Genomic DNA, 22,862 nt, shown 5'->3' with positions numbered 1-22,862 from the left:
GGCTGAGCACCCCTGAATCCGCCCATGATCATATACCCCCCTTCCCCCAGACCCCCCACTTTATTAAAAGCCAAGTCGAGGCCTCTTCAAAATTCCCTAGAGGGTCTAATAAACAAATTTCTACCAATTTGTGGAAAGTCGAGTCCAATAAAAAAAATTCCCTTGATCAACAAAACACCATATCAATTTTCTAGTTCCCTTTTGGAACAAATTTTCTACTTAAACATGTCAAACAAACAACCAAATAGTAGATGAAATCAGCATTCAATATCTAGTAAGTGGTAATGATCATTGAAATATCATTAGAAATACACATGATATTTTTCACACAAAAAAAAAATTGAAACCAACAAGAATACACCAAGGAAAAAAAAATTCAGATATTAACCTTTCTTCTTATGCTAGTACTGAAATTGTATGCTTACATGATAATTTTCTCTATTTTTTAAAGTTGTTAATTAAAAGTAAACCAGTTGAAAGTATGGTATATACAGAGGAATAAATAGTATCTAACAACTTAGTGACAAAATTGGGGAATATCCTACAGTGAAATTCCTACCATCAAGACGAAAAAAGAAAAAAAAAAAAAACAAAAAATCATGGTTTGGGTAGAAAGCATATCTGAATGGAAAAGAGAGTTTTTTTAGCAGAAAAATAATTGGGGGGAAGAAGGGGGTGATTACATGCAAATGGTTCAAATTACTCATTCGAAGGAGAATCAGCTTCTTTCAGGCACGATCTCATGATATCAGCAAGCTTCTTAGAGGCATCTAAACAGAGCTCCATTCCCTGGTTCATATTTCAAAAATTAGGACTTCGTAAATTCACATTTCACTACACTTACAGCATACTTGATATAACCAGAACAGACAATTAGTGAGAACAGCCAACACAGTAATTACTGGTATTGTTCTACTGGCAGTAGCAGATATGTAGCAGCATAAATCAATACAAGCAGCTCAAACTTCATAGAATCACTTCCAAGTGCTTTATGAGTTATGAAGAGCTGGTAATTCATAGAGTAAAAACAGATGATAAACGGACAACACATGCAAATAGAGAATTAAAGGGAACAGCTAACAGGAAATGTCAAGTTCAGATTAATGATCTGGTTTGATTCAAGCTTCACACTAACAATACATCCAAAAATTTACAAGGCAACAGATAGAGAATCAGAAATGAGACATCAATATACCCAAATGGAAAGACGATATCCAAAAAATAAAACTCTGTTATACCTCATGAATCTTTGGGGTTGTCCATTCTCCAGTAATAGCCAACTGTGTGACCTCAGAACGAGAAGGCATATAGGTAAACATTAAGCTTCCATCTTGGCAACGTTCCTCCTCTAGAAGAGGATCAATGATGAGATTTGGCCCAAGAGATGACTACAAAAGTGAGATAATATCATAAGAATACTTAAGGAAAACTAAATTTCACATTATACAACTCATTTTCTGCAGATTGTGCAAAACGTTATAATTCCCAAATACACCAATACTACTAATCCAAGAGAATCAAAAGCTTGGATAGGCAAAAGTTACTTCTTCACAAAATTCGGTGAATTGCTAGTTGAGTTTCTCCGACTTAGCAACTTTTTTGTCTTTGCAATAATTGCTTGTTCTTTGATTCTCTGTAAATTGATTTTGTTCAATCATAATAATTTGATTTATCAATTGTGGTGCCTTGCCGCCTTGGTGTATCATGTTAATAGAGGCATTATTCTGTTTATTCATTTTTTTTTCAACTTGATTTTGATATTTAGTTTCCTAATTTCTTAACGCTATTTGTATCGTTTTATTTGATATTTGTCACATCTTTACCTCATTTATTTATATGCAGGAATGAGAATCGAGGGACTGAGGGTGAGATATGGATAAGGAATTGGAAGTTAAGTTTTTATGATGGTAAGACAAATCCCTTGTTTAGAAGTTGATGGAAATACGTTGGAATTAATTAAGGAATTTACATTGATACTCTTACATCTTTCCTCTTTACCCCTTTCTCATTAATGGCACTTTAGTCATTTTCAGCTTCTCTCAACTCCTTTCCCAATTACCACCCCACCCCCCCCCCCCCCCCCGCACAAGGAGGAGGGGGGGGGGGTGTTAATGGTTTAGGACACAAACAAGAGAAATTGCTATGTTGGGATACAAATTCCCATTCGCTCCCTCAAATCCCATCAAACAAATTCCTTCTGTTTCTTACTCCCACATTAAACTATGAGAAAAATGAACCCTTACTTTTTAACATAAACAAATATCTTCAAAATCATAAACTTCAATGCCGGAACTAGAACCCTACTTCCAGGACATATATGTGAAAGATGAATTAATACACCCAGAATATTTCTAGAGTTCTACATTCAGTTAGAAGCAATATGATGCAAATGAAGGTATTTAGAAGTGTGAGAGTAATAAGGAAAAAAAAAATGAAAGAATGTGCAGTAGCAAATAGCGATGAGGTGATTAATCTTATTGCACGGAAGTTGTTAATCGTAAATTAATCAATCAACTCATTCTGCCCTCGCTTTTTCTTCTTCCATGCTTTTAGTCTCCCCAATTTATCTTCTCCTTTATGCAACCTTTTCCCCTCACACAAATTTAGCACATTTCACCTATCAACAATGTTATGCAAACCATGAAAATCCTAAGCATACCAATATAATCTATTCAGACGCACTGTATTTATGAACTGCTGTAGTAGTTCAAGCAATGTATCCCCTACAAGATACAATATACATGACTACTGCACAAGCTCATTTCTCCAACTTATATCTATTTCATGCTTCAATTAAAGAACATGTTTTCTATCCTTCATAGTAAGTTCTAAGGCATCCTTTGCTATAAGTTTGCTCCAGCGTAACCCTAACCAGGATCTAAACCAAGACCCCTAGCCAGTAGCCACTTATTGAGTAAAAAATTACCTCTACGCTGAGACCTCAGTTGTCTTAGCTGACTACCAGTAATATAGAGAGACATGAGAATTTGAAGAAATTATAAATATATATAAGAATGATTGTATTAGTAGAAGGTTTCTAAAAACAAACTGAGCAACAGGTTGAGAGGTTGGCTCTCTACCAGTGAATCACTCAACAATACATTCTACAATGGCATTAAAATACTCCTCTATTTGTTACATCACATTTTCTAACTTTCTCACCATTCTACAGCCGTAACAAACTCAAATGCATTCCCCCTGCACTTGTAATTCTTTCCTCTAGCAAACTCTTAGATGTCATTTCCACTAATCACAATCTTAAACTACTCCTTTATTCTGCATGGTTACGAGTGCAGGGGACTTCTTGCGCTGGTCCCTATCATACTAACTGAGAATCGATAGGTACCAGTTACACTGATTCAGGCGAACAACTCTAATCGAAATTGGAGGTGCTATTGCATTAGGGCATCAGTTAGAGTTTTATTACTAGTTGAAGGAGCAGTAGGGCCATTTCCATAATTACCGAAGCTTTATCAAGAGCTTGGAATAAAATGAACATGGGTTTGTGAACTCCTTTGAGATATGGCAGGAAAATATCCTCCATCCAAAACAATAAAGCTAGCACTTAAATTCTTTTACTCTCCATCAATGGCAGATGGCACATAATAGAACTTCACCTAAATGTGCGCCCAAAAGCATTGCTGACAGAGAGATTATAAAGAATCTGACTATGCATAAAGAACTTCACCTTAAGACCTTCCTAACATAGCTTCTCAAGCTATACAAAATCTGTCAAGTGGTGTCAAAACATTTAATCTATGAACTACCTCATGGGCACAACATTTCTGTCTAAGTGTGTGATCTGTGTGAGGGAAAGTTAAATATAACCAGTCTCACCCCTTAAATGCAAGCAGGTCAAGTAGAAAATTAATCAAAACGACTGCAAATTTTCTCTCAGTCGCATTAGGTACCTCAGAGACCTAGGAAGTAGTACAAACCTAGAAGGTTGAGTCCCTCTTTGTTGCTGAGGTTTCCTAGCCCTTACAGTCTTTCTTGTGCCCATTACCTCATATAGATGAAGAAATATCATTGAAAATAAATAACATTCACCAGCATAGGCACAATATCTAATTGAGAGCAAACTCAAATTCCTACACCAGCTGGACAGAAGAAAGCCAGGATACTTGGCATTTAAGCAACAGCAACATTTTCTTCATGTGCTTGCACAATAATCTCGAAAACCACTAGAGATAAGAGGACAAAGAAATTGAACTAATTAAATCACAACCATACTAGAGAAGTTTTCAATAACATTTATTCTGTTCTTACAGTAATTTTCGCTCTTCTCGTGATTCGCCTGCAAAGACCACACAGTTGTCACGCCACTCTTTGACATCTGTCTGTGTTATCAAAGTTGAGGCAAAAAAGTTCCATTGGAGAATCTACCAAAATCATAAGGCATTGTCTTGTTGTCTCAAATCTATCAAGCTCACCTAATATTTCCGCAGTTCATAATACATATTTATGCTCCCAGACACAATCATATTGCTAGCATCGACAAGCCTCAGCAACAAATGGTAACTTCGAGCACACACAGTAGTTATTCCACTCACCATGTCAAAACATTTATATGCATAGCGCCCATAGGCCTCCAACATCCCTACCCCAGGGACCCCAACATGAATGTGTAAGCCCAAAGCCCCTACTTATAAAATCCAATAGCAAATTTAAATCTAAAATCTGAGTTCATCAATGTCAAACAACCTCTATAGCCAAACTCTATCATCCTCAGAAAAATTGACTCCCATTTGCAAACTGTAATTGAGGATAAATTTATTTTCACCCTTGGAACACGAAACGCTACATCCCGTGTGAGTTATGAAGGCATGACACACAAGGAGTAGGAAGTTGTACTTGATGACAGTGAAACCCTTACTCTTTTTTTTTTTTTTTTTTTTTTTTGACGCAAGTTAAACCCTTACTATTGATCCTACGGAATGCTGACTACTTATTTTAACTCAAGTACCCGAGTCAGAATAATCAGATGTGGGTATGATTGTATGATAGTTATACAATTTGTGATTGGACCAAAATCAAGCAAAATTTTCATAAAAGGTTGTGCCTGATACTTGGGCACATACTAATATAGGACAATGCAAGCCTAGCCCAAATAACAAAGCTAATATCTCAAGTCCTCAACTATAACAAAAATCAGGAAAATCCAAATTGCAAGAGATGTTCTTAGATTACCATATCCTTGCCTTATTATAATTATAAATGTGAATATTTTCTTGAGATTTGGCTTTAATCTATTAGGTTCATTTCTATTCATAATTTTTTGAATTCTTGTATGGAAAAGTTTGATCTGGACATTAGGAGAAATCAAGTATGGTTTGTTGTGACTTAGGAACTTATGGATTTTAGGTAGATGAGAAATGGGCCATATAACACGATAGGGGACAGTGGGAGTTTCTTTTGACTTTCCAATGACTTTAAGGTCTTTTTCAAAGCAAAAAAACGGGTGGTTTGGCAGAAGGTCATCAGATTGTCTGTATAAAGGATTTTTTTTCATGTAATTCCAAATTCTTAGTTAAATGAGCACCGAACAATGGCCAAGGTATGCATGACATAGAGATGAATATGGCATTGAAAATTGTGGATTTCTGAACTTTTCAAGAGCTATCAGAAGAATTTTGGCACCCGGAATTTAGTGTTCAACAAGGTAGAAATATTTGTGAGGCCGGTCAACCACAATGACAGCATTTGGATGGATTAGGCTGGCTAGGGCTGTATTAAGAACAAAAAACAAACAGGATGTCAATACACAACAAAAGAAGAGATAAGTAGATAACAATGCACAACAAAGGTTTGGTCATTAAATCCATATTAATGGATTCAATTAGTGATTGAGTTTCATCCGCAAATTTAGAAATATTGAGCATACACACAAAAGATGATAGACAGATAGCAGGAAATGGATTTCAGCATAGAGGCCAATATTATTCTTCTTGCAATCCAAAAGGCAAGTCAGTGGGAAAATTATTTTTGGTAGAGAAGCATACCAGAGAAACAGCAGCAACCATATCATACATCATGATCCCCGCATCAGCTAGAGCAAGACTGGCACATGATATGATAACCGGGAGATCACCTGGAGACATGAGTCACATGTTCATGAAAGCTAAACAAGGGGCGAAATATGTAATGTAAAATGACGCATAAATTAATCTCTCTTTTATGTTGGCAGTAAGCCAGTAAATGTGTTACTAAATCTTTCAAAATCAAAGCATATATTCCAACCAAATCCCCCCCCCCCTTTTCTCACCTAAAAATCAGAAGTATAAAATATTAAGGAAGCATTTTTTTTTTATAATTCTGTCATATAAGTCTACCTCCAGAAACTACCAATGAAAAAAGGAAATGTTTGGATAGTAATCCTTATAGGAACAAACTTTTGCTCCCAAGATTAAAATATTTTTCTAACTAGACCATTGAGCTTACACAAGGATAAGAGAAAAACAGGAAGATTAAGGTTTGGGATTATATAATCACATAATTTGATTTGTTAGGGAATTCTCAAGGCCTCCCCCACCAACCACCAACATCCTCCTTCCCCTCACCCATTCCCATCAACTAAAAGGTTTCTCCATTGTAGATTTATAACAAGTAAAAGATTTAGAAGGTATATCGGTAGATGTGGGGAGAGTAATAAACTAATTTGGTAATGGTATCCTGTTTAGATCTATAATATGTTGTCAAGGTTTCTGATTTCTACCAACATAATCCCCCGAGTTAAAATCTGTGATGTGGAAGGGCTACGGTATTATGGACCAGATGGTACTAATAAAGATCCAGGTATAGTAAAGTAGTTGCAGCTACAAGGGAGAGGTAGCACAGGCAGTGAAGGGGTCAGTGGAAGGGCTACGGCATTATGGACCAGATGGTGGGGACAATAGTACAAAGAGGAATAGAGCATGGCTGCAGGAAAAGTGAGTAAGTGACAACCAGGTACTCGAGGATTGTAGAGGTAGTTGATTACCCATTTATTATCCGGGTAAAGGAACCCAACAGCAAAAGGGTAATTGGAAGGATCAATCAACCGACATAGTAGAGAAATTTATAGAAAGAAAGAATGTAGATATAAGAGGGGGGAAGGGTAAGGGGGGAACCATCAAAGACACACAAAATCAAAACAATATTGCCCTTTCTGTGATCCTAGTAGAACTATCCTAATGAAGCAAAACGGTTGCTAGAGTCAGGAAATCCCTATGTCTAAAATTCCTTGTGAGTTGTGACATTTTCCCAACCCATCACTGGTATGGCTGTGAGATAACTTAAGATAATAAAGATTTAAAATTTTGATTATATTCAGGTTTATGTTAGTCAAATGACCCTTATATAAAGGATCATTGTATTACTTTTTATTTTCAGTTTTTGCAGATAACTTGATATTTTCCTTTGTGGAATTTACTGTGTTTCAAAAGTGATACACAAACCTTTAATTTTAATTTTGAGGGTAAATTAGGATAACTACTTGATTATTTAGATTAGGGGTAGTTTAAGGAAGTCAAAACCCCAATTAAAATATCAGAAGTGAGAGTTTGATTAGTTTTCACTTATAATATTAGGTTCCACATCAATCAAATTTAGGGTTTAAAATGATTTACTCCCTCTGTTTTTATTTTTTTTTAAATGCATCACTTTCCTTTTATGGGTGTTTTTTTTTCAATGCATCACTTTGGTAACTTTATACTATATTTTATCATTTCTCTCTTACTTTAAACCTCACTAAAATTATTTTATCATTTCTCTCTCTCCCATGGTCCCCACTTAAATAATAAAAAATATCTACTTTCTCTCACATACTTTCTCTTTCATGGTCCTCATCTTACTTTTACTATAATAAATTATTCACCCACTCACAATATTATATTACTCTCCTAGAACTCTGCGCATCACCAAGTGATGCATTTACAAAAAAATGAAGGGAGTAACACACATTGAACCGATTGTGTTCCTTTCAATCCTCTCCCCATCACTCCAATTTAGAATAGGTATCTTAAAATATTTATTTATGCCCTAGTGTTGTTACAGAAACTGAGTTGACTCTTTCCACACCTACCGAAACAGCATATGAGTATATGACAATAAACAAAGGTAAATGAAACTAGATTTATGTAAACTTCTATCTTGCAACCAAAACAGAATTGCAGAGCACAGCTAAAAAGAGTTAATGACAATTTTAGCTGAAAAGATCCATCATTCCAAAAATCATTTATTGTCATTGCGTGTAATGTTGAGCTTTTTACCATATATCCAGAAACTTATATTATATGTGCAGGCAACTTACTTCCACCAGATTCCATTACTAATGCAAAAACATCAACGGTTGTCTTGGGGAATGATTCCAGTAAAATTGCACCCTCTAAAGCTTTATGGAGCACTGAGGAAAACTCTTTGTGTTCTGAGCCCTAAAAAGATTAATTATACATATATTATGCAGAAAAACTTCATGAGTAATACAACAAAGCACAAAGAGAATAGATCACCTATTTGGTACTTAAGAAAATTATGTACCTGTCCACGAATTTGGGTAGCAAAAGGTGTATAGCTGACACTGCAATTCAGCCGGCCAACATTACTGTACATCATTGCCTTCTTACTTTCTCTTGGTCCAAATCTGAAGTAACAAAAATGCATGTAATTGTTACCCACGAAATATATTATACATAAACAATTGTACGCTACAAAGGCTTACAGTTCAAACACACTAATGGTTATGTCTGAAACTTAAAAAAAAAAAAAAAAAAAAAAAAAAAAAATTACAAAAAAAAAAAAACACGTACGAAAGTAAAAGGACTTGCTGAAGAAATCACAAAACTCACTTGTTGGATTTCAAGAAAGAATACTTGAACTATTTAAGTAGCCAATGCTCATGGAATTTCTGACTACTAATAACACCAAAGTAAAATCAATTAACTGCAGTTACCAACAGAGAATCCTGTGGTTAAAATACAAGGTAAAGCACTTCCAACCACTGTTGCTACAACATCTATGCCGCCTACCACTACTAAAATACTTATACTGCAACGAAATTTATGTTAATTTTACGAATCAAGAACAATATGCTTACTATTTGTTAAAGTTTTCAACAGGTTATTCAGATTTCAGAAGCAGTCTATACAACAGCTCATACTCATAAGCTGTAACATTGGAAGGACACTGGAATGTTGTTGGCCTTGTTGCCACTGTTCTTGTTTCGAACTTTTCTGCTATATCTGGGAAAAATAATGTATATATGATGTTCAATTACAAACCACTATGCCCTACTGGGGATGTGTCCAATAATACAAATGGATAACATGGTAGAAAGTTTACCATGCAAAGACGGGATTACAAGTAACAAATTCCAACCAAACTAACATGGTTCAATTCAATTACCAGATTTTCTGAGAGGAACTTGCAGGACAGAAATTTAAATGTGAAAAGGGGGTGATTAACCCAGCTCAATCAAATTCCAGTTTGCCTATATACTTCATGTTAGTAGTCAATTAACATAGCTAGGAAACTAGATAAAATTGAGCAAGACTTCATCAAAAGGGTTTTCACTGGATAAACTATGCAATGTAGGAAGCAAGAGAGGCAGCACAGTGTCTTGGAATGGAGCTCAAAGAATTGGTATCTAACTCAACGTGAAATTCCAAACAACTGGGAAGATGATAAAATATTTAGATCGATAGGTAGGTCACCATGATAGAGGTAGAAACTCAGGTTTTAATTGGATGTGTTTGGTTCATGGCTAGAAAGTATTTTCCCAGTTTGGACACTAAAATTTTATAACTTTATCACACAAGAATGACTATTTGCAATGGAACTGATATAAGGGTGATATCCACAAGAAATATGCTAAAATGAAGACATCCAGTCTAGCAAGGCTGACAATGGTTTCTGTAGAGAGGTCAAAGTATTGGTTGATCAAATCCTTCAGCATCGTCTCTTTTTATTCTCTAAGCCAAAGATGTGCATGCCACTTGTAAAATTACAGATGAAGATGGCTCCAAATATTTGGAAGTCAATTTCCTGCAACTTTGATTGTCAAGCACTTGAAAGAAACTAGCCTATTTTCAGGGTAACTCAAAAACTCATCAAAAGCAGATTTGAATGCTGCATCCCAAATTCTAGGGAAGAATTTTCCTTTTTTTAATATCAGACGACAACCTGATGGTCTAAACTGCTTGTTCAGACCCACCTGCAAGAAGGTTACAACCCTCTAGGGGCTTATAAGGCTATAAATTCTGTCCAACAAGAACAAACACTAAGCTAACCAAAAGGATTACTTAAATCACAATCAGTTATAACTCAAATAGTGAACCAATCATTCAATCGAACTTGTAGCTTCCTGCACGTTAGTCCCCAGCCACATGTACACCTCAGATGCACACTTTTCATGTAAAAAAAAGAAATATAGAAAAGCAGGCTAGGTCTTTCATTGTCCAGAACTCGTTACTAACAAGAAAAAAAGATCAACAGTATCAATCAAAAGCATGGGGTATGTCATTGACAGTATACATAAGGTTAGACATTAGAACAAATTTGTATTCACAGATGATTGATTGATTGATTGATAGATGATGACAATGTAGCTGTTAGAGCAATGCTGGACAGTGTATGTAGAAAGAAAGTAGGAAGATTTCTTATATTATTTTATATGTACAAGAGTACTTACTTTATATAGGGGTGCGGGATGCCTTCTACATTATTGTGATGCAATGAAGAGTCACAACTTTTGGCATTTCAACTACTCCTAATAACTCTAGTACATTCAAGTTTATTCACTGATTTCTTCACTAATTGCTGAATTCTAAAAGTCTCATTTACTAACACTCCTCCTTGAGACTTTTGGCCATCATACCAAGCTTGAGTCTGAGAAACTCAAATCTGCTTTTTGGTAAAGCCTTGGTCAAAATGTCAGCGAACTGGAACTCAGTAGGACAATGAATCAGCTTCACTTCTTTCTCTTGCTCAGCTTCTCGAAGTGCATAATACTTAATCTTCATGTGCTTTGTCTTGCTGAAACAAACTGGATTTTTTGAAATAGCAATTGCTGATTTGTTGTCTACTAGAACTTCAGTAGCTTCTTCCTGTTTGTGTCTCAAGTCACACAGCTTGATTAACAGTTCCTCTTATATACCTGAGCACTCTTCTGGCAGCACCCATATGAACATCACTTGGTTCACTCATGAACCTTGAAAGCAAACTTGCTGCGAACATCAAATTTGGCCTTGTGGCTGTTAGGTAAAGTAGACTTCCAACTAAGCTCCTGTACTGCCTAGTGTCAGCTTTCCTTCGTCCATCATGTCTAGACAGCTTCTCATTCACTACAAGAGGTGTACTGACTGGCTTGCAGTTTTGCATATGGAATTTCTTAAGAACATCATTTGCATATTTCCTTTGAGAGATGAAGATTCCATCTTCGGCTTGATGAACTTCCATCCCTAAGAAATAATTCATTAAGCCTAAGTCTGTCATTTCGAACTTCCTTTTCATCTCCTCCTTGAACGAGAGGATCATCTTTGAATTGTTTCCCGTGACAAGAAGATCATCAACATAGAGTGAAACAATGAGCAAATCATTTTCTCCTTGATTCTTCACATAGAGAGTGTGCTCATTTTTACTTTTGTTGAACCCTTGTGCAAGTAGATATGAGTCAATCTTGCTGTACCATGCTCGTGGCGCTTGTTTTAGCCCATAAAGAGCCTTTTTCAGCTTGCACACTTTTCCTTCTTGCCCTTTAATAGCAAATCCGGGAGGTTGCTCAATGTAGATTTCCTCCTCGAGTTCACCATTGAGAAAGGCAGACTTGACATCAAGTTGATAAATCTTCCATGTCTCTTGAGCTGCTAAAGCAATCAGAGTTTTAACTGTGTCAAGCCTAGCCACCGGAGCAAATGTATCTCCATAATCAATTCCTGCTTGTTGGGAGTATCCTTTGACGACCAATCTAGCCTTGAACTTGCTTATGGTCCCATCAGGATTCAATTTGATTTTGTAGACCCACTTGACGCCAATCACTTTGCGATCACTTGGTCTATCAAGCAACTCCTAAGTCTGATTTTTCTTGATCATATTGATTTCATTTTCCATTGCTTGCTGCCACCTTTTGTCTTCAAAAGCCTGCTCATATGTTTGGGGCTCTTCAACACCAAGGTAACATCTTTCACATTCCTCCGGGTCTAGGTGAAAGACTGGACATTCCTCGTACAAATCCGAGAGAGACTTCTTACCTCTAGGACCCGTGGCATTATCATCATCACTAGTTTCGCCAGTGCCATTTCCAACTTGTATAGGAGTGGAAGGAACTTCTTCGATATTCTCATCTCTAGGCTCATCATGCACTTCACTGTCAACTTGAAAAAAATTTCTTCTCAACCTTCTCTTCTTCCCAATTCCAACTTGCATCTTCATCGAATTCAACATCTCGACTGATCATGATCTTTTTATTGCTAAGATTGAAAAGTTGATATCCTTTGGCTTGTGAATCATAGCCAAGGAAGATTCCTCTTTCGGCTTTTGCATCTAGTTTGCTTCTCTTTTGAGATGGAATATGAGCATAGCAAACTGATCCAAATACTCTTAAGTGTTTTGCTGTTGGCTTTCTTCCACTCCATGCTCCAATTGGAGTTTTGCCTTGAACCGCTTTTGTGAGCAGTCTGTTAAGCAAATAAACAGATGTGCGAACTGCTTCTGCCGAGAATTTTTTTGGCAGATTTTTCTCACTTAACATACAGCGAGCCATCTACATCACGGTTCTATTCTTTCGTTCAGAAACTCCATTTTGCGGAGGTGTATAACCCACTGTAAGCTGATGTTCAATTCCCTCATCTTCACAAAAAATATCAAATTCAGAGGAAGTATACTCCTTGCCTCGATCTGATCTGATTTATTGTAGTTTACAGCCACTTTGAGCTTCTGCCAGTGCTTTAAATTTTTTGAAAACACTAAAAACTTCAGGTTTTTCTCTCATGAAATACACCCACATCATGCGGGTGAAATCATCGATAAAAAGGATGAAATACTTGTTTTCACCAAGAGATAAAGTTCGATGAGGTCCACAAACATCAGTGTGAACAAGCTGCAATTTTCCTGATGCTCTCCACACATTCTCCTTCGGGAAAGGCAGCCTATGTTGCTTGCCAAATTGACAAGACTCACAAAGATCATTAGATACACAAATTGCAGGAAAATCTCTCACTAGATTTTTCTTGTGAAGTTCATTGAGAGCACGCATATTAAAGTGTCCATACCTCCTATGCCATAGCCATGTGTTGCTTGAGTTTGCTGCATTCACATTCTCTACCGGATAATCCCACTTCAATAGAAAGCTTTAGTTTTCCATCGGGACTTTTACAATCTCTTTCTTATTCGAGTCGATGATGGTGCAATGGTTATTCTCAAAGACAAGTGAATAACCATTGTTGACCATCTGAGCAACACTAAGCAAACTCTCATTCAAATCTGGAACAAGGAGGACATCATTGATGTACTTCATACCTTTCTTGGTTTGAACACCAATTGTGCCTTTTCCAGTGGACTGTACAACAGCACCATTCCCCATACGAACTGGAACTTTGATGGAAGAGTCAAGCTTGCAAAATAAGCTTGAATTGTTTGTCATGTGGGATGTGCACCCACTATCAATCAACCATCTTTCCTTGCTGGTACAGGCACTCATCACTTGACGTACATAAAACAAATAGTCTTCTGATTCATTGGAAGCACGAGCATTTGTGTTTGACGATTGTTGCTTCTGTTTGTGCCAACAATCCTTCTCCAAATGGCCTAGTTTTTTGCAATGGCTGCACTCGGTTTCCCCTTATGATAGCAATCTTTTTCAAGATGATTTGTCTTATTGCATATACCACATGGAGGGAATTTCCCTTTGGACTGTGGCTGCTCCTTGTCTTTTCTGTCAGATCGTGGGGCCCCTTGATTCTTCCGGTTATTGCCTTTGTTGAATGGAATTTTTTTATGAGACTTTGATGGAAAAGCAATCTCTGAGGGTGGGGATTTCCCTAGGTCATCCTTTGCAAATTTATGCTCATGGGCAAGCAACGAACCCATTAGCTCCGTCACACTGAGTTTTGTGACGTCCTTAGATTTAAAAATTATTGTGGACATTGTGTTGAACCTTCTGTCCAAAGATCCTAAGATCTTTTGCACTATTTTTGCATCTGAGATCTCTTCTCCATAAATCTTCATTTGGTTTACAACTTCCATGAATCTAGAAGTGTAACCTTTTATATCCTCATTCTCCTTCATCTTCATATTATCATATTGACTCCTCAAAGTATTGAGTCGAATATTTCTGATTTTTTCATCGCCATGAAACTCCTCCTCAAGAAGACTCCAAGCTTCTTTTGCTGATGAGGCTCTCATGATCTTGGGGAAGATTGTGTCAAAACACAATTGATTATATGAGATAAGGCTCTAGCATCCTTCATCTCATCATCACTTATCTTCTTTAATTGTGCTTCTGTGTAATGCACTCCTTGTTTTCGTACAAAACCAATTTCCACTATCTCCCACAAAGCACTTGCTTTTAGAAAAAGCTTCATTTTTATGCACCAATAATCATAATTCTCTCCTGTGAAAGTAGGAGGTGCTGGCATAGAAGTTGTGGAAGAGGTTGACATTGAAGCCATACTTCAACTGCTCAGTTTCTTCTTCTTCCTACCTTCTGTCTTTTTTTTTTTCTTTCTTTTTCTTTTCTCAGGCCCTTGAGATCATAAGGCTCTGATACCAATTGTTAGAGCAATGTTGGACAGTGTATGTAGAAAGAAAGTAGGAAGATTTCTTATATTATTTTATATGTACAAGAGTACTTACTTTATATAGGGGTGAGGGATGCCTTCTACATTATTGTGATACAATGAAGAGTCACAACTTTTTGCATTTCAACTACTCCTAATAACTCTAGTACATTCAAGTTTATTCACTGATTTCTTCACTAATTGCTGAATTCTAAAAGTCTCATTTACTAACAGTAGCTATGATAATTTGTAAAGGCTATAAATACCACTTAACACTATAATAGTATAATGTATATGAAGCAAAGGCAAGCCAACCCATAACACTAGCAAAAGTCAGCTATATGAAATCTTTAATGGCAAAGATATAAAGTTTTAAGAATACACACACACGCACGCACGCACTCACGCGCACACGCGCACGCACCCGCACACGCACACACCCACGGACGCGTGCGCACGCACTGCACACACGCACGCGCACACGAGCGCCCACACACACGCACACGCGCACGCGCAAAAAAATAAACCTTATCTGATTACCTATCAAATCAAGAGTGAAAATTTTCACATTCATAATATTCTAAGTGGAAAGAAAATTGAACCTTCAATATGCATCTTTTTTAAAAGCATATTGTTGAAGCTAGAAAGAGAAGATGCTAGCCAATTTTTTTTTAGCTTCCTACCTGCTACTGGTGGGAAAACCTAAAGTGTCATAGAAAAAAGAAAATGATGTTGCTCAAATATACTCAGATCAGAGCTGGTAAGCATTTAATCCAGTAAAGAGAAGGGATGTCTCCAACAGTTGAAGCATCCTGGATTTCTCCAAAATGAATAAACAATCTTTCCTATTAAAATAGATTCTTCATTTACATTTAACTTTAATCCTTGGTGTTCACTAATACATCAATTTTCAAACTTTCCAAAACTCTATCATGCTTTGATATTTCCATTTCCTCACTTCTTCACCATATCACTATCCAAGTCTCCATCCTCCCTTTGACTTGTAGCCCGCACTTTAGTACTACAATTTACCTCTTCTAAATATCTAAAAGGATCCTATATTTTTGTCCATACTAAACAATCATGGAAAACATATGCCACAACATCTTTGCAACCTATTTCTTAGACATGTTGATGCAAAGATTCTGAAGTCATTCCAAGCAATAGAGGTTGGTCACCGTAGCAGAAATACTTCACCTACACTTCCAAAGAAATAAAGATCATTTCAGTAAAAAATGAGATGATTACCTTTCTCTCCATTATAGAAACCAACTTCTAAATTTTAATCAGTAACTGCTATGGACTAGATAAATCGGTTTGCTTGAATGTAACAGTAAGATAAGAAATAGAGGAAGGCTTAGATACTTTTTATTGAAATCTGAAAATAACGGCTACAAGAACTATGGTCTAGCTAAAGCTTGACACTTGAAGAATACTACACTATTGCTACTCTACTACTACTTTCTCCAATAACAACATGAACATTACTATTGCATTGCTTCCTCTTATATACTAAGCATCCCCCCCACAAGGTACCCTACAATTAAGGAATTTTGTCATGTACTGCCAAGGTGGCCTTCCCACACAAAATCAGTTGCCACACTTCTTAGTGGATCACTAACTCTTTTTGTCTTCTTGCTGCTACCAATTGCTGCTGCTACTGCTCTTGTCTTGTAGTCTTGTGCTCTTGTCTTGTAGTCTTGTGCTTGTGTCTTCACTCATAGACCCGAATTGGTTGTCGCTGGAGAGGGTTGACCCGATTCATAGCATTACTCCCCTCTCGGACATTCACCTTGTCCTCAGGGTGGAAAGATGGAAGAAAGATGGAAACCAAAGGTTAATGGTTTCAAAGTCCTCTAGGTGGCTTCAAAATTCGGCAGTCCTTGCCATTTGAGCAAGACTTCAGTACCCAGCTTCCCCTTGTCCTCTTTCTGACACACTCCCAAGACCTCTTCCGGCTTGACTACTAACTCCAATTCTGCTGTACTCTGATCAGGAAGTGTAGGATTGACTGGTGCATCCCCTACCCGTTTTTATAATTGAGACACATGGAAAACCGAATGCACCTTGCTTCCCTCGAGTAATTTCAAACGATATGCAACCCTTCCAATGCGTTGTAAGACTTCAAAAGGTCCATAATAACGAGCAGCTAGCTTCTCAAAGGGCCGCCTTGCAATGGACTGCTGCCTATATGGCTGTAACTTGAGATGCACCCAATCACCCACATCGAACTCCACATCTCTTCTCTTGCCATCCTCATTCAATCTCATTAACTGTTGTGCTCGATTGATATTCATGCGTAACTCATCCAACACCAAATCCCTCTCCTTCAACCCATCCTACAGACCACAGTTAAATCATCTTTCATCTACCAAATTTTGGCCGGATCCCTCCCATAAACCACCTTGAATGGTGTCATCTTGGTGGAAGTGTGGGGTGAAGTATTATATGAATACTCAGCCAAGGAAGCCATTGTGCCCAAGTCTTGGGTTGGCTAGCCACAAAGCACCGTAAGTAAGTCTTGACTACCTCCGTCTGACCGTCAGTTTGCGGGTGGTATGAGGTACTGCGTTTGAGGTGCGTGCCTTGTAATCTAAATAACTCCTTCCAAAAAATACTCATAAACACCTTGTCATGATTGGAAACGATCGATGAGGGAAACCCATGTAAGCGCACCACCTCCCTTACAAAGATGTCGGGGGTGTTTTAACCCAAAGAAGTGGCTATATTTAGACAGCGTGTCTACTACCACCATCACCACATTCACTCCCTTAGAGAGTGGTAGGCCCTCTAAAAAGTCCATAGAGAGATCATCCCAAATTGCTCCCGGCACCGGCAATGGTTGCAAAACCCCGCTGCACCTTGATGAGATGTTTTGCTTCTTTGACATACCTCACACCCTCGCACATACTCACCTACTCTCTTCCTCATGCCGGGCCAAAACTAGTCCGTAGCGAGCCGAAGGTAAGTTTTTACCTCGCCATCAAGCCCAGCCATAGGAGTGTCATGATACTCCCTCAATAATTTCAGAGTGAATTTCGAATTTTTGGGCACCACTACTCGACCCTTGTACAAAACTTTGCCTCCAGCCAAAGAAAACCCTTTGCACTCACTGGGATTTTCTTCCAGTTGTTTCTTAAGCTTACTGAGCCACTGATCTTGGGCTATATCTTGCTCAAGGTCACCCAATTGACCTCCTGCGATGAAATTAAGACCCCAAGCTGGTTGGGACTCCTCCTTTGCGACAGAGCATCAGCAACTCTGTTTGAAGGGCCCGGTTTATATTAGATTTCGAAATCCATACCCATCAGCTTGCGCATTTCTGGTGCTCCCCTCCAACCTCTCTTTGTTGTGTTAAAAACCTCAAGCTCTGCTGATTCGTGCGAATCACAAAGCGCCTACCAAGGAGGTAGTGCCTCCACTTCATCACGGCTAAACTTATAGCCATTAATTCTTTTTCGTAAATGGACTTTGCCTTATTCCTAACCCCAAGGAGCTTGCTAAAGTAGGCAATTGGTCTTCCTTGTTGCATCATCACCGCACCTAAGCCATAACCCGACGCATCGGTCTCAATTACAAATTCAAGCTGAAAATTCGGCATTGCCAAAACTGGGTTGTTGTCATGGCTGAAGGCTTGAGTAGCCTCCAAATTCCACCAGATGTCAACGGGGCAACAATTTGAGCATTGTGTGACACAAATTTCGGTAATATTCGGTGAGACCTAGGAATCCCCTCAACTCTTTTAAGTTCTTTGGTTCCCCGCAATCAACAATGGCCCTCACCTTCTCCATATCCATAGCTACTCCCTTCCCCGAAATAACATGCCCCAAATACGCTACCTCTTGCTTCACAAATTCACATTTCTTCCAATTGGCATATATGCTATGTGTAGCCAATTTCTCCAAAACTAATCTCTCATGCTCCTTGTGTTCACCCTCCTCTATACTATACACAAGAATATCGTCAAAAAACACCAAAACAAATTTCCTCAAAAACGACTTAAATACCTCATTCATAAGAGATTGAAACGTTGCTGGGGCATTTGTCAATCTAAAGGGCATTACTAGGAACTCATAATGCCCTTCGTGAGTGCGAAATGTTTTCTTATGAACATCTTCCGATTTCACCCTTATTTGGTGGTAATCGGACTTCAAGTCCAATTTCGAGAACCACTTAGCTTCATTCAACTCATCAAGTAACTCATCTATAATTGGGATGGGGAATTTGTCTGGCACGGTCTCCTTGTTCAATGCCCTATAATCAACACAAAACCTCCAACTTCCGTCCTTCTTCTTCACAAGAATCACCGGGCTAGAGAAGGGGCTCGTGGAAGGCCGAATAATTCCGGCTTAAAGCATCTCAAGGATCAATTTTTCAATTTCATCCTTTTAGATTTGGGGGTAACGGTATGGTCGTACACTTACTGGATCGCTCCCTTTTTTAAGCACAATTGAGTGCTCATGGCCCCTATGAGGAGGGAGGCCCACTGGCATTTCAAAAACACCATGAAACTGCTTCAATAGTTCTGCCAAGAACAGGAAGGTTGCGGTTCCGCTGCTCCTCCTAGCTTCTCACCTTCCAACTTGTTCAACTCCACCGACACTCCCTGCTTCTCCTCACAAGTTCCTAGTCATCGCCTTCAACGAAATTTGGGTCTTCTCAAGTAAAGGATCACCTGTCAAGGTAACCGACATCCCCCTACCCGGAACTTCATTATATGAGTTTTCCAATAGGTCGTTACTGATCCCAGTTTCTCCAACCACTGCACTCCGAGAATCACATCGGCGTTCCCTAGCTCTAATGGCAAAAAATCCTCTATCACCTTCACACCTCCGTCCAACCTCACCTCCACCTTGCGGCGAACCCCACTTCCTTTTATCATCTCCCCATTCCCCAAGGCTACACAGAACCACCCCTCATCACCGGAATCACCACATCCGCCACCAACTGTAATGTAATAAAATTGTGGGTGGCGTCGGGGTCGATCATCACCACCACCGCTCTCCCTCCTAACTCACCCTTCAACTTCATAGTTTTAGGGTTAGAAATTCCGACCACAAAGCAAAGTGATACCTCGACTTCCGCTTCCACCGGCACGTCATTCTCCATCTCCGGCATCTCATCCTCCTCCGCCACCATTAACACGCTCATCTCCTTCCTTTTGCACCGATGCCTCACACCTCACTTCTCATCGCATCGAAAACACAGATTTTTGGCCCTTCGCTCTTGCAACTCCGCCTCGGCGAGCCGCCGTGTGAAGGTGGCGCTCTTCCCTTGAGAATTTCTAGTTATTTTCCTTTTCAATCGCGACTAGCCTCTCATGGTCTGTTCGAAAACGGTCGAATTCTAGCCTCCAACCGAGTGGTTGTGTTTGCTAGAGCTTCCTCCGACCGCTTCCACTCCGTCTCCAACACCTGAGCCACGGCCGCCTGCACCACCCTTCTGATGGCAGCTTCTTGCGAGTCAAACCGCCCTTCAATGGCTTTGAGTTGCGCTACCTGAGAATCGAACCTCCCATCCATGGTCGTGAGCTAAGTCTCCAAGGTGGTGAGTCTCTCCTCGACTGCCTCCACCCTCACCGTGAGCGAGGTCACCATTATCGACCGCTTTGATACCACTTGCTATGGACTAGATTAATCGGTTTGCTTGAATGTAACAGTAAGATAAGAAATAGATTAAGGCTTAGATACTTTTGATTGAAATCTGAAAATGACGGCTACAAGAACTATGGTCTAGCTACAGCTTGACACTTAAAGAATACTACAACTATTGCTACTCTATTACTACTTTCTCCAATAACAACATGAACATTACTATTGCATTGCTTCCTCTTATATACTAAGCATCCCCCCCCCCCCCCACAAGGTACCCTACAATTAAGGAACTTTGTCATGTACTGCCAAGGTGGCCTTCCCACACAAAATCAGTTGCCACACTTCTTAGTGGATCATTAACTCTTTTTGTCTTCTTGCTGCTGCTCGTCTTGTAGTCTTGTGCTCTTGTCTTGTAGTCTTGTGCTTGTGTCTTCTCTCATAGACCCAAATTGGTTGTTCCTGGAGTGGGTCGACCCGATTCATAGGAATAGCACCTAGCATCAATGATATATACCAACTTCCACCAGCTCCTAATACAGTAAAATTGCCGGCTTTAACACTTCAAATGTCTTCCATAGAAGAAGCACTCCAAACATCATCTCAAATCACGCTCCAAAAATCCATCTTACAGTAGCACTCATAGATATTACACTTAGCTCCTGAATACATTGCACACACTAATTACCACCAGCGACCAGTTCGAATGATTCTCCTAAAATAACATAAACCAACCCTTTCTCATATGTTTCTAAACCCTCAACACTTAATAGGCAACACTTCCATCCAATTTCTCCTTGCTAGTTGCATGTCAACTTTTCTTTCCTATGTGTCCCAATAACAAATGCAATTTCCCTTTATTTTTTTTTATTATACATTCTTGCAGTTCTTTGATTCCACACCTCCAAACCCTGAGTACTCCCACTCAATGCATGGACTGGGGAGAGGTTCTATTGGCAGGGGATATTTCCTTGTGGCTCATTATCCACAGACCTGAGACCAAATGGTGACCCAGAGACTTGACTGGTGCCAGTATGCAGTATAAACCAGAAAAGTGAACACAAGTATTGACCAACACAAACTATTACGCTTTCAGGATTATAATCCACTTCCGCAAACCAGTGATCATACCAATCTAGTTAAATTCATTGATGATTAACAACATAGCAATATACATTGTACAAACCAATGTATCATCAGTCCCACTCTCCTAAAATAGGAAAAAGAAATCCATGCAAGAGTAATTACCAGTCTTACAACAAGTATTATTTGTTTACTACAACTCTTCATAACCCAAGAACTAATTTATTTTTCTTAGTTCCATTTTATTAAGTTTTATAGTATATAAATTACTAGTTATTTCATAATTATTATCTGACCAGTCCCTTCATTGCAATGATGACCAATTTACAGACTATGTAACAAAAAAATATCTACCGGGAGGAAAAAGAACAAACATAAATCACATTTAACCACATACATGGAACTGATGACACTAATATCTAATAATTAGGTTTCTTATTTTAAAAAGAGAATGTTGTCTACATGCAGGCATCGATAACTCACACAGACACAATGACCTTGGTGTTGCCAAATTCTGCATATGCAGAACCACCAGCAGCATTGACAGCCCCAGTCTTCAAGTCTGCAAAATAAGAGGAAGAGTTGAGTAAGTAACCAGAGTCACAATTTCGCAGGACTATGTCAATTTTATACAGCAGATCTTTATCGAAATTTCATACTTCACTATCCCCAGCTTATGATGAAGTTCTTTAATGGAGAAGGTTCAATTAGTTCCGTGCATACGATGAACATATCTCATTGAGCATTCAAGTAATATAAGAGTAAAGCCATTCTTAACCAACTTTCTGTGTAAATTTAAATCAACATTTTTGCCAATTTGCCTCATTCTCCAATCTAATGCAAAAGACAAATCATACAAAATTCACTTCAAAAACCCAGAAATAATTAGCAACAAAAGACAGAAAACAAGTATCAATTCATACCCAAAACGAATAACAAACACAACATGCAATATAATCAATAACCCAAGCTCCAAAAATCAAAAACATGAAATTGAACAAAAAAAAAAAGCAGGAAAACTAGAATCAAAAGCAATTAATCATAAACTAGAAAAAATTGATGAATAAAAAAAGGAAAGAGAGGGTAATTACAAGCAGCTCTACACTGGTAAAAGCCACGACCATCAGAACGAACGCCATTAGAGTGATTGAGGGTGGGTTTTTGAGGTTTCTTCTTTTGGGTTGAAGGAGAATATGTAGATGGAGCTGCTCCTGCTTTCGTAGACATCACTTTCTGGGTTTTGCAGGGTTTTGTGTATGAGTGTGTTTTAGAAGAGACAAGCACCACCTAATGCAATGCAGGCAGCCGCGTTTTGCCGAGATTCTCCTTGTGTCTAGGGGTAGCGGGCTATGAGTCGTATTCGTATGGATATGACATTTTCACTGGTGTTGTAGCGGTAAAAGGAGGCGAGTTTGAGTGCGGCTCAGCCCAGCAACGT

The 22,862-nt window shown here is 38.5% G+C and overlaps 1 protein-coding gene across 1 annotated transcript; it reads right to left on the bottom strand.

The window, feature by feature from the left end:
* Positions 1 to 366: 366 nt before the first annotated feature.
* LOC110738430 (exosome complex component RRP41-like) lies at positions 367 to 22,767 on the bottom strand. The gene is made up of 7 exons (XM_021918839.1): positions 22,516 to 22,767; positions 21,908 to 21,986; positions 8,518 to 8,620; positions 8,291 to 8,411; positions 6,003 to 6,091; positions 1,239 to 1,388; positions 367 to 789 (listed from the first exon to the last, which is right to left on the bottom strand). Exons 1-7 carry the CDS (start codon positions 22,649 to 22,651, stop codon positions 700 to 702), a joined length of 768 nt encoding a protein of 255 aa, XP_021774531.1. The 5' UTR covers positions 22,652 to 22,767; the 3' UTR covers positions 367 to 699.
* Positions 22,768 to 22,862: the final 95 nt, after the last annotated feature.

This window comes from Chenopodium quinoa, unplaced genomic scaffold (assembly GCF_001683475.1).
Source record: "Chenopodium quinoa cultivar QQ74 unplaced genomic scaffold, ASM168347v1, whole genome shotgun sequence".
NCBI classification, from domain to species: Eukaryota; Viridiplantae; Streptophyta; class Magnoliopsida; order Caryophyllales; family Amaranthaceae; genus Chenopodium; species Chenopodium quinoa.
The sequence above is the reverse complement of the archived record's forward strand: the minus strand, read 5'-3'. Positions and strand labels throughout refer to the sequence as shown.